Source organism: Protopterus annectens, chromosome 1.part0 (assembly GCF_019279795.1).
Source record: "Protopterus annectens isolate FY-2018-M chromosome 1.part0, PAN1.0, whole genome shotgun sequence".
Taxonomy (NCBI): Eukaryota; Metazoa; Chordata; order Ceratodontiformes; family Protopteridae; genus Protopterus; species Protopterus annectens.
Window position 1 is genome coordinate 1,295,249,250 of NC_056725.1, and position 13,319 is coordinate 1,295,262,568.

General features: G+C 37.4%; 1 protein-coding gene across 1 annotated transcript in view; it reads left to right on the top strand.

Moving 5' to 3' along the window:
- Nucleotides 1–3,917: 3,917 nt before the first annotated feature.
- Nucleotides 3,918–13,319, top strand: part of LOC122801321 (cytochrome P450 2D4-like) — a 719,831-nt gene continuing 710,429 nt past the window's right edge. The window contains exon 1 of the mRNA XM_044070893.1: nt 3,918–3,992. Within this exon, the coding sequence (XP_043926828.1) occupies nt 3,918–3,992 (75 nt within the window). The remainder of the gene's footprint in view (nt 3,993–13,319) is intronic.

The window sequence follows — 13,319 nt, forward strand, 5'->3', positions numbered from 1 at the left end:
AATGCTACAGAATTATTGCCAATATACTGGCAAACAGATTCAGTGCCAACTTTACCACTCTCTACCCCACCAAAGGACCAATTACAATACCAGTAGATTGCCAGGCACCCAGTATTACTGCTGTACAGGTTAAAACAACAATGTCCAAGGCCAAGAATACAGCTTCTATGCAACCTGACAATATCCCTGGCTGTGTTAAACTTGAACTACAGAGTGAACTGGCACCTCACCTGTGTGCCCTGTTCAATCACAGCCTCAACTCAGGCTTTTTCCCTACTGAATGGCACATTGCTACAGTCATCCCTCTCCACAAAGGAGGAGTGACTACAGACCCTGGGAACTATCGCCCCATTTGCCTGACAAGTCTGATATGCAAAGCTATGGAGCGCATCATCATGGACTTAATAAACAAGGATATAGGGAATCTCCAAACTCTGGATCCCACTCAGTTTGGTTTTGTGAAGGGTAGATCATGTCTGCTCAACATGGCTGACTTCTCTGAGTCAGTCACCAGAGCTGTGGAGACAAGGTGGTTCATACATCCTACCTTGATCAGGCCAAAGCCTTTGATTACCATTCCCCACTCAGGAATCATAGAAAAATTCACTCATCTAGGCATCAACCCCTATATCACTAGGTACGTTGCAAACTGGCTTACAGATAGAACCCACAGTGTGAAAGTAGCTGACTTCAAGTCAGACTGCTGACCAGTCACAAGTGGATTCCCACAGGTTTTGGTCCTGGGTCCTCTCCTGTTTGGTATCTACTTCTCTGAAGTCCAGGCCAACACAAAGGGACTCTGGCTGCCAAAATTTGCAAACGATTGCAAGTTGGGAGCTATTATTAACTCCCGACGTAATTTTGGCATCCTAGAGAAAGACTTCACCAAGACCAACGACTGGTGTCAGAACCATGGCATTAAGCTCAATGCCAAAAAATGTGTCATCTTCCCCTTTGGGAAAAACCCAGTTCCCATGAATTATCACATTGATGGCAGTCCACTGAAGGTGTTATAAGAGATGTGGGAACACAGGTTGACCACAACCTTTCTTTTGACCACCACATGCCACTGTGGTCAGAAAGTCCTTCTATGTGGCACATCTCATTACTAAGGGTTTTGCATCCAGGAAAAAATAGGTCATTGTCTCCCTCTACTCTTCCCTCATTAGGCCAATCATTGAGTACAATGCCCCTTTTGGCATGTACCTCACCAGACACCTGCAACAACTGGAGAGGCCACAAAAGTACCTCACAAAGAGGATCCTGGGCCTTAAACACTTGTACTATATGAACAGAATCAAAAAAACTCCCAACTATTCTCTGTCTCATATCACCTACTTAGAGGCGATCTCTGCTTGACTTACAAAGCCATGTCTGACCCAGCTTTGTTAGAAAGGCTACATCTAACTGGAGAGGCCACAAAAGTACCTCACAAAGAGGATCCTGGGCCTTAAACACTTGTACTATATGAACAGAATCAAAAAAACTCCCAACTATTCTCTGTCTCATATCACCTACTTAGAGGCGATCTCTGCTTGACTTACAAAGCCATGTCTGACCCAGCTTTGTTAGAAACGCTACATCTAAATAAATCCCAATCCCTCCGCATCACATGCTCCAGAGCACTCAACCTCATTACCACAATCAACAGAACAAGCTAGAGGGACAGGTTCATAACCCAGAGACTGCCCATGCTACAGGATAGGCTTCCCATACATGTCAAACAGAGCACCTCACCGGCCCTCTTCAAGAGCCATCTTGATGAGTGGATGGGAAATAGAAAATTCACCCTGGGTATCACTCCAGTGGCTCTACTCAACAGAGGCACTAGGAACTAAGGTCGGGTGGCATGATGCCAGGATAAACCTATGGGCTAGGCTTGTAAAGGCTCTAGGGCCATTAGCCTAGTACACACCTATGAACCTAAGTAAATGGATAATCAGATTAAGAGCTTAGTCTGGCTCTGGCTTAAATGATAAATTTCCAATTAAGCCCCTGTTGAAGGCCCGTCCACTATTTAGATAGCAATATCATTTTATATATATATATATATATATATATATATATATATATATATATATATATATATATATATATTTTTTATATATATATTTGTGTGCATATTTATATGGATTTGATGTTTTTTGATTTTTAGTTTTTATTGCATATGTTTTTGTCTCTTTAAAATTGTACTGATTTGAACATGTGACCTGCACTTTATATATAAATTGGTTCATTGGATAATAAACTTTGTACATCTGAAGAAGCAGTCTTTAGTACTGTGAAAGCCCTTATGTTTATACAATAAAAGTGGTTTATTTGTATGAATACAGCCTGGTTTCATCTCTCCTTGCTGTTTGTCTTTGGATTTTATTCTTGGTTGCATCTGGTGAGGCATTTATCTAGCATATATAGGTTTTTATTCTTACTTGGACAGTTTTTCTTTAACCTTACTACTGGAACCATGGCTGAAGGGAGGTATTATGAACACTGAATTGGATTATATGCTGAAAACTTCAGTCGTTAAGACTGTTAGCTGTTCCATTAAAGAGAGAGGCTACTACATTCATTGTTGCAGAAGAGGGAAAATCCATTATTAGGTGTGCCTCCTGAGCGCAGTACATCTGATAGGGATTTGGATATGCTAGCACTTTGAATCAGCATGTCTAAGGTAGAAACTATGCTTTATAAACTTAAAAGGGCTTAAAGTCAACGTCACCATTTAGAAATGTGTCTTGAGCTAAGCATTGTACCAAGAGGCCTCTGGGTCTTGAAAATGCCTGCCCATGGAACTGCATATCCCGCCTTTTTAAGTCAATGGCAAAAGTTAAATCTTGAACTGAGTTTTAATTACACAAAACTGTTGATTGATTTTACATTAAGAGAGGAACGGGATCTTACTATCTTAACTGAACAGAATTTCATGGAGCTTCTTGATCAGTTCCCTAATGATATGGTTGATATGTTATTTCATAATGTTTTAGATTCCTTGTGCTTGTATGAACAAAAACTGATTTATGCAAAAGTTAAGAAACTAATTAGAGATAATACTGATTTTAAAAATGGTCACATTTTTGCCTGGTTGAAAACCAACATTTCCACCAATGGACAAGCTGATATAGTGGCAACACCCACAGTTGCTATGCAACAAGAGACTCTCGCTTTATCAGTAACCAATGATGAGCCTGTAGAGAATTTTGGTGAAGTCATCAACTCCCCGGATGCTGAGACAAGTGCTAAACAACTTGGAGTGAGAAGGAAAACAGTTACAGTTGTAGCAGAAGTTCATAATTCCAATGACAAGGTGAACACTAGCATTTTGAGATCCCAAAAGAAAGAACATTTAAATTTTCCATTGCCCATAAAGCAGCATACAGACCTGAGAAGGCTGAGATCAATGAGCAGAACTAGGAAAAAAAAGAAGTCACCCCAGGATTCCTCGGATGGCTCGAGTATCAAGTTCTGGAAGATGACTTAATTTGTAATTTGCCTATTAGGACTTTAAGCAGTGATGAAACGACACTTTTATGAAAAAGTCTGTCATCTGTACCAACTCAACATGATGATGTTACAGAGGTAATTTTAAATTTAAAAACTTTTACCAGGAATGTAATGTTCAAATATATATATAGAGAGAAACTGTTGATTCATCACATAACAATGACAATTATATATATAGGAAACCTAGTTTATATGTACCAATTATGCACCCTTTAGTAGAGACTTTTGAAAAAATATGTGTTGAGGATATTTATAAACACTGTCACAGCAATATGTACAAGAAAGGCTATTAGAAAATTACAATTAAAGAATGAGAGGCTCTTCCCAATTTAATGCAGGATAAAACCATTGTGATACGTCCTGCTGACATAGGTAGACCAATAGTTGCCTTAGACATTGACTGGTATGTTCATAAGATGGAGGATATGTTGGCTGATGAACAGTATTATAAACATATCAAACTTTTTGAAGTTTGTAATTGTATTGACATGGTAAAGAATACGATTAGACACATGTTTTCAGCTAAATTGATAGATAAGTGTTTATATGACTTTTTATTTACAGATAAACCTACAATATCAATCATACAGGTTCTACCTAAGTTACATAAAAACCATAGATCCACCTTTAAGACCAATAGTATCAGGGCAGAATTGGTGTACTGAAGCTATGTCTGTTTATGTTGAGAAGAGTTTGAGGCCGCTAATTAAATTTAGTAGCCATATTTACAGGATTCGAGACAATTTTTGCAGGACAGTTATGGCTTTTACATCTGAAGAGGTAGCCTTTAGTACTGTGAAAGTGCGTATGTTTATACAATAAAAGTAATTTATTTGTATGAATACAGGCTGGTTTCATCTCACCTTGCTGTTTGTCTTTGGATTTTATTCTTGGTTGCATCTGGTGAGAGGTTTATCCAACATATATAGGTTTTTATTCTCACTTGGATAATAAGTAGGTTGACAGTTCAGAGTAGAGGATTAAGGCTGTGAGCAGCTAAGGAGCTTTATCCTTTAGTCCCAGGTTTAATTCTGTTATTCTTTGTTTGCCTATAATGAGGGTCTGAGTAAGTCACTTAACCAGCCAGTACTCTTTGATTTCCATTAAAAAATGGGCTTTAATCCATTTTGAGAGTTAACAGTGTATGCCACAGCTTCTGTTTGGAGACTTTTTATTGAAGTTTAGCTTATGCAACAGGAGGTCATCTATCTTTGCATAGTATGGTAGTTCATATTGTGCTAGTGTTTGGCAGGGCATTGGAAGGATAGAGATGATAAATAAACTGAATAGCAGTGGGATAATAATAATGCCCTGGGAACATCTGTGGTGGTAAATAATTCAGCAGAGTAGGAAAATTTCCATTTAATTCTATATTTACAGTATGTAAGGTAGCTGTAAAATGAGTTGGATGAGTTGTGACTTAACCCTGTTGTGGCAAACATGTTTAGAAGGCACGAGTGTCAAATGCTTTAGACCAAATGAGAACTAAGGCTCTGGCATGACCACAGCTTTATTTAGACTTTCCTGCATGAACACAATGCCTGTGGCATTCACAAATTATCTTGTTTTAAATCCATTCTGGGAATTGCAAAGCACAGAATTCCTGTTGCTATATTGTGATAACAGATCAAATCCCATCTAAAAATTTTTGTGATTGTGTTGTGGTAATGGGGCTGATATTGTCAGCTGAGTCAACTTCTTTGTGCAGTGGCATCAGAAAGGCCTCTTTCCAAAGTGTGGGAGCATGTTAATGAGAGCTTTAAGGAAAACCAGTGATAAATAGGCATATTTCATGGATTTTTAGAAGAATGAGACCAGGACCTTCACATTCAGTATTTTTTACCTTAGTGGGTTATTTCCTTAGGTTTTATTTATTTTGTATTTGGTTTCTGTGGTAACAGAATTACTAGGAGGGGAGGCTAAAGTATAGAAATGTAAAGGGGCTTCTGAGTCAAAGCAACTTCTAACAAGATCTGCAATGTTGGTGTCAAGTTTTGAGGGCAAAGAGTGGAAATGTTATACTAACTAGTTTGTTTTATCTCTCCTTGTGACCCCGTTTACCAGTCCTTATCAAATCATGTATCTATCTATATATATATATATATATATATATATATATATATATATACATATAATCTATCTATATATATATATATATATATATATATATATTGAGAGAGAGAGCTATCTATATCTAACTATATATATATATATATATATATATATATATATATATATATATATATATATATATATATATATATATATATATATACATTGGTTAAGTTACAATGAACATTGATTGTATTAATATTAAAGGTGGGTGGCTACCTTTATTAGACTAATGTGCAGGTACACAAAAGTATTCTTCAGTTCTTGTGGCTTTTTTTGCATTGAATGTAATTGTAACAAAGAACAGCTTCACTCCAAGTTACCTTCCCTTATCATGCCAGGGATTAGAACCTAAAGAACTCTTATAATTCCTCCCTCCAGGAACATATAGCTGTACATTCTGGACCCTTAATTTGAACACTTATTGAAGGTGGTAGTTTTAATTTATTGTCCTCAAAAGTCTAGTAGTGTGAATGTTAATATTTCAATTGGGTTAGTATTAATGAGTGGAGTAAAAATTATATGAATGACTATTTTAAAAAAAGCCAAATAGAAGCCAGTAAGATCCACAACCAATTTATTGATTGAGCTCTTTCATCTCACAATAGAAACTTCATCAGAATACCATTGTAACAAAAACCTCACCTTTTGTACGTTGTCTTCATCATATAAAATAACATCACTTCCTATATACAAAAAGTGAATTCATACATAAATACAAATAACTACTTAAAATGATTACATGACATCATCCTGTATAAGACACATATAAAATTCTGCTTTAAGTTTTAAAATAGAACTAATAGAAATTGACCTGTTAAGTCCTGGTACCTCAGAGGCATTAGTTCTCATTTACCATCTGAACTCATTCCGTTCTAGATATTCATTCAGGGGTCCACACCCCTCGCCCAAAGTGACTTGCGCAATGACAGTGAACCTGAAACTGTGTCCTGGATGCAAGCCAATATGTGCAGCTAGGGTATTTTTGTTTCATTCCTACCAATGTCATAATAATGTTGGTAGATTCTAGTTCTCAGTGCATTGATGGTTTTTCCTATGTAAAAACATGGACGCAGGGAGCACTTAGCTAGATATATAACTCCCTTACTGCTGCAATTGAACTTGTTTCGTATCATATATCCACCATGATTGGGTATATATACCTCCTTGCCTTCCAAGATATATTTGCATTGCATGTAACATCCACATTTTACCATGCACTACATCCTTGCATTCATCGTTCTATAGGTTTCCATCATATTTTTATGCTGGTGTCTTTTTTATAGACAATTTTAGGGAATGTTCTTACCAAATCAAGGTGTTCTGGGTTCACACTGAATATGTGCCAGTTTTGTGTTAAAATCCTTTTAATATTGTAGAACTGGTTGTTAAATCTGAATATACCTGATTTGTTGAAGTGTTTCCCTTCATTGTGTACAACTACTTCTTCAGTACTCTGTGCTTTCCCTAACAGAGGAATAAAATGTCCATTCTCTCTCTTTGTTGTAACTTCATTCAGTATCCCAAACACAAATATTACTGGGTATCCTCTCTTTGTCAGCATGTTTTTTAATATATTCAACTGATGTACAAATTCATCATGTTCTGATACCATTCTTGCTATTCTAACCCCTTGCCCTTTTACTAAGGATTTTTTCTGTGACAGTGAATGGCAACTATCAAAGTGAAAGAGAGTGTTGGAATATGTAGGTTTTTTGAAAATATTGAACGTAAATTGCTTGATGTTCCTGTTTTTTTGTAGTATGATGTCCAAGTAATGGGTGGTATTCCATGTAATAGTACTTGTGAATTCCAGAAATTCAGTGCTCTGCTCTATAAATTCCAGGAAATTATGCAATTCCCCCTCACTTCCTTAACAGAAAACAATGATGTCATCCAAGAAAAGACCATAAAATGTCCAATAATCAGTAAATACACCTTTAAACACAATTTCCCAGGGGTAGCTTGTGCTATCGGACTGCTGGACTGCAGCCCTCCCACCTAGAAAAAAACAAAAGAAAAAAAATCTGTGAAACAAAAAACCAAGTCCCGACTCCTCTGCGCATGCACAGACACATTGGGGAACTCAGACTGCCTTTATCAGCAGTCCAAATGCAGACGATGAGGTACCCAGCAATCTGTGCTGTGAGATACCCAGAAATCTGTGTGGTGACAACCACACAGAACAGAGGAGCTCCAGACTGCTTCCCCTGCAGGCAGGGCCAATGAGGGGTGAACTGAGAGCACAGAGGAGCTCAAGACTGCTTCCCCTGCAGGCAGGGCCAATGAGGGGTGAGCTGAGAGCTCTCACAGGGATATATGTGTGTGTGTGTGTGTGTGTGTGTGTGTGTAATGCCCCAGTTGCTATATACTGGTGGCTAGAGAGAACAAATGGTGGTGGGCAGAGATACTCAGGCTTGAACCCTGTACCTTGGATGCAGGTGGCAAAGACCTGAATTCCCTATCCACCACCATTTCTAAAAAAATGTGCAGATTTATGCCTCATATTTGTTCTGTTCCTCATAAAATCTGTGTTTTTTGTATCTACATTTTCCTTGCAAAGTCTGTAGTGCAGTGGTGCACTGGTAGCATTGCTGCCTGACAGCTACAGGTTCTCTGGTTTGATTCTTGGCTGGGGTGCCTTCTGTGTGGAGTCTGCATGTCCTCCCATCTTGCAAAGATGTATCTGGAGTTTCTCCCTGCTCTGCTGAAAATTTTGTTCCAAGTCAGACTAGTTTCCTGGTTAATTGTTTAAAAATAACAGGCATTAGAATTTCAGACTTCATATTCTTCAGAAAGTACATGGTAACACAAAACTGTCCTAGCAGATGTCTAAGTTTATAACATGGATATTTGAAATTTGTCCGTATTTTTGGGACTGTATTCCCCCATTATTGGCTTTGTTCAGGTATTTTGTGCTAAGGCTGAGAGCTATCTATGGTGAAAACTGAATTCATTGAATGTTTGGGGGCTGTATTCCCCCCACTACTGGCTTTGTCCACATGTTTTTTTGCTAAGAGGTTGAGAGCTATGGTGAGAACTGAATTCACTGAATATGTTTGGAGGCTGTATTCCCCCATTATTGGCTTTGTTCAGGTGTTTTGTGCCAAGAGGTTGACAGCTATGGTGAGAACTGAATTCACTAAATGGTAGCCATTTAAGTTTGTCTTCCTCTCTTTCACAAAACAGCTGATTTGGCATAGTGGTATGTTTCTCTGACTGTTTTGCACAGCATCCCCTGGGTTAAAGACGTGGCAGTGAAATGTATGGTGGTAACACAGCATTTTATTCTAGCAACTTTCCAACATTGTACAAGCAATGTTTAAAATGTGTCCCTGTTTTTTGGGCTTTTGTCCCCCCCAATAAATTTCGGCTTTTTCCAGATTTCTTGTGCTGCAAAGTTCAGAGATACAACTGTGTGTCGAGTAGATTTTACAAGGAGTTGAGAGCTGCAGGGGAACAAAACTTTGGTGCTGCTTATTCTGAGTCTGCTTGCATTGTTAATAGCACAACAGGTAGTGTACTTGCTTTTGATGCAGAAGGTTGTGGGTTCTACTCCCACAGTAGATAGATGCATTGCTGGATACTGTACTGTGTTGTAAAGTGGGTGGATGCTGCAGTCCTTTTTGACAAAGATACCTAGAGTAGTAACTGTGAACCTGTTATCAGTTTGCCATACAGTCCCTATTGCGATATTACTAGCTTAACATGTTTTTTAATGCATGCAACATAGGCAATTTATTCCTCAAGGGCAACAGGCACTTTATTTGTAGATGAATAAACAATGACATATAAAGTTGTTTGCTAGCAGCAACCTCTTCATTGTTACATATTTCTTTAATGTGGAATTATTTAGATGACTTTTACACTTCAGAGATTGTGCATATTTACTGATACTGGTGGACTGTAGAAGGTTGAGTAGACTTTTATAATGTTCTGAATTTGGTAGTTTTGTCATTGGTGCATGCATTTTGTTTCATTGTTTACTAATGTTCAAAACAATAAATTTAAAATGCCCTCTAACAACTGTAATGTTTATTTGTAGATGAATAAACAATGACATATAAAGTTGTTTGCTAGCAGCAACCTCTTCATTGTTACATATTTCTTTAATGTGGAATTATTTAGATGACTTTTACACTTCAGAGATTGTGCATATTTACTGATACTGGTGGACTGTAGAAGGTTGAGTAGACTTTTATAATGTGCTGAATTTGGTAGTTTTGTCATTGGTGCATGCATTTTGTTTCATTGTTTACTAATGTTCAAAACAATAAATTTAAAATGCCCTCTAACAACTGTAATGTATTGTACAAGGAATACAATTTAATACAATTGGGAAGGTGTATCAAAGAGCATGTGTATGTTTCGTGTTCAAGGGGCCTATTATTTGAAAACAGCCCAAATGGGGCCTATGATTTGAAAAAAGCCCAAAGTTAATCTTTATCTGCCACGGGCAAAATGTTTTTTCTTTGAATGTGGGTTTCAATGCTGTTTCAATGCATGTGAGTTTCAAGGGCAGAGAAGTTTTAATGCTAAGTCTGTTTTCATTGTGAGACTGAATTGCTTTGTTTAGCAGATATCTATTGCGGTTTGTGCTGTAAAAATGCAAAATAAAACTTTCAAATGAAATCCAAATCATCACAGAAGTAAAGCAGTATGCACATTACAGTATTTCTGGTAAATGGGGCAAAATATCCAATAAATGGGACACTGGAATGGTTGCAGGGGGGAGGCTCCAATCGACCATGATTTTGAGAGGGGAAGGGCAGCAAACTCAGACAGCCCTGGTTGAACTATACCTCTCAGCTGTCCATATTTTTGTAGAATGAATAGATATTTGCTTCTTATTTTTGGTTTGTTCCTCATAAAATGTGTGGTTTTCTGGCAAATCATTTAGAAATTAAGTCACTAAATGACAGACATTGAGTTTTACGTCACAGCCTTCAGAAAAATGCATGCTAAAGCAAGACCTGTTATTCTATCAACTGTCTTAAGTTTATACAAGAGCAATTTTTAGTAGTGTTTGTATGTTCCCCCAATATATTTGGCCTTGTCCAGATTTCCTGCATTAACAGGTTGAGAGGTACGTGCAAATAAAATTGCATATAGAATTAGGCATATCGAAACCTCTCAACTGTCCCCGATTTTGGCTCAAAGTGTTGCTCTTCCCCTAATAATCCCTCTGCAAAATGGCAATTTTTGAAGAAAACATGGAGGGTTTACAATTAAATAACTGTAATAATCAGTTATAGATTACTTTTATTTCAGAAATGCATGTAGATTATTGTATTTTGTTAGCTGCTCAAGTTAGCAGTACTAATATTAAAAGTGTCCCTTCTTTGACAGGTTCCCAGCTATATTGTGTGGCTATTTTATATTTTTGCATCACATTTTTGGTCCATTTTTCATAAAATTGTGTTTTTTTTGGCAAATTAGTGGCAAATCATTAAAGACTGAAGTTAGAAAATAATGAAAGACATTTGAGTTTCAGATTTCGTACCTTTCAGAAAATTCATACTAATGCAAGACCTACTACTCTATTATCTTTCTAAGTTTATAAGAGCAATATTTAAAAATTGTCCTTATTTTTGGGCCTTTGTCCCACTTCTATGTATGGCTTTGTCCAGATTTCTTGCTCTGAGGTTGAGAGGTATGACAAATGTGTCAGGGCCATCGCAGTCAGCCAGAGACATTTCAAATTGTGACAAACTTGTTGTACCCCACTCCCCCATGTAGTGACTCTGGATGTGTCCAAGCAAGGCAAAGTGCAGTTATGCAGTGTAAATGTGCAGACTATTCCCCCCCATCCAAGGTAAACACAAGTACTACAGTGGCTTTTCATCTGTCATTGATTTGGCAGAATGTTCTGGTTTCTGTCATATTTTTATACTGTTGATATATGCTTATTATTATTCAGAAAGTGTCTTTAGCTCTGTGTTTAAGTAGCAGTGCTTTAATGACCATCAGGTAAGCTTGTCTGATATTGTGAGATGCAAGTAAGTTTTAATAAGCAGTATTGCCAGCATTGAAAGCCTTTCTGTTGCTGCCATGCAGAGAATACTTACATAACTAGATAATGTATAAGCCTTGGGTATTGAAATGCATATGACAGTATTTGTAATAAAGGCCAGAATTAGATTATGTTAAGCTCATTACAGGCTTTACCTGCAAACTAAACAGAATGCCAGTCTGTCATGTGTGGTCCATATCCTGTGCAGTAATCCTTTAAGCAATATATGTTGAGCTTGTTTCTTGTTTGCTTTCATTGATAATGTTTTCCCCATGAAACAAGTAGATAGTTGTCAGGCAGCAGGTCTTTTTTGAATACGAAACATTTTTACAAGTGGGGGTATCACAGAGATTGCTACTTTCAGCATGTTACTTGGTACTTTAATAAAGCTGACTATAAATTATAATTAGAACTGGAGTGCAAGGAGAAATTATTTGAGTTAAGTGCTGCTTGTTTTTCTTATACTTGATTTTGACTGGCATTTCAGTAATGTATTTAAAAAGTAATTTATTTTTTCATGCCTCACATCCTTTTTGTTTCCATCTAGATATTAAGTAAGCTGTCATACAGCCAATGGATTGAAATTTTTTTTTCTTCTACACTTCATTTTGTCTTGATTGGACTCCCATAATAATGGTTTGGCACCCAGGGCAGCGTATTTAATTAAAGTTTTTGTGGTTTTGAGCATAGCTCCTCCCCTTTCTAGTTGGTCACACCCATTCCCATTGACCCCACCCATTCAGCTGATTCCTGCAGCCCCCCTTTGATTTGAAGTCACTAGCTGCCACTGCAATTTCCTTCTCCCAAAATGTCAAGGCAATATTGGTGAATATGGGGGCACATTCTGCCCCCATTGCTACCCCCCTGCACTGTCGAAAAAGTTGGCCTTCAAAAATAATAATGTTCTTATCTAAGATTAACTCCATCAAAGTCCTAATGGTGAGAATGCATCCATGGCTAATATTAGAATGTTGGCACAGGAAGCTATAAAACCACTTAATGTCCATATTGTTTGGGATAGCTGAAAATAAATTTCTTATAGCAATGGTGGCCAAGATTAAATCATCACATTATTTTTCATTGGTTATTTTACCTAAGCAGTCCCAGGAATCATTTAAAATCCCTGGGCAGTCTTTGAGTACATTTTTTAGCTGACTATCAATAAACCTAGCTATAGCATATGTTTTTGAAGCTCTTGCATCCACTATAGGTCTAATAGGAGGGTCCCAAAGGTCCTTGTGGATCTTCGGGGCTCCAAAAATTGTGAGAATTTTTGGATGCTTTACCACCATATATGAATGTTCCTCAGGTGTAATCTCATGGTTCAATACTAACTCTTCCAAAGTCAAGTCAACTTTCCTAAAGGAGATGTTTTTCTCATTGACACTTATCTCATCATAGGTATCCGTATATAGTATGGTCAGCATCTTATTGACATGGCTATTTTGGTTCATGATGACTAGGCCCCCTCCCTTATTGGGCTTCATTGCCCTGATGTCAGTGTTACCACAAATACCTTTTAACATATCCATTTCTTCCTTTGTGATGTTATATATCTCCTCTCTACCATTTCTCTTAACATTCATCATGTTCCTAATGTCATTATCACACATTTTTTCAAATATTTGAACAGTGGGGTGTAATGGGGGGGGGGGGTTAACTACACTTGTTTCCTTACATATATTCCGTCCTT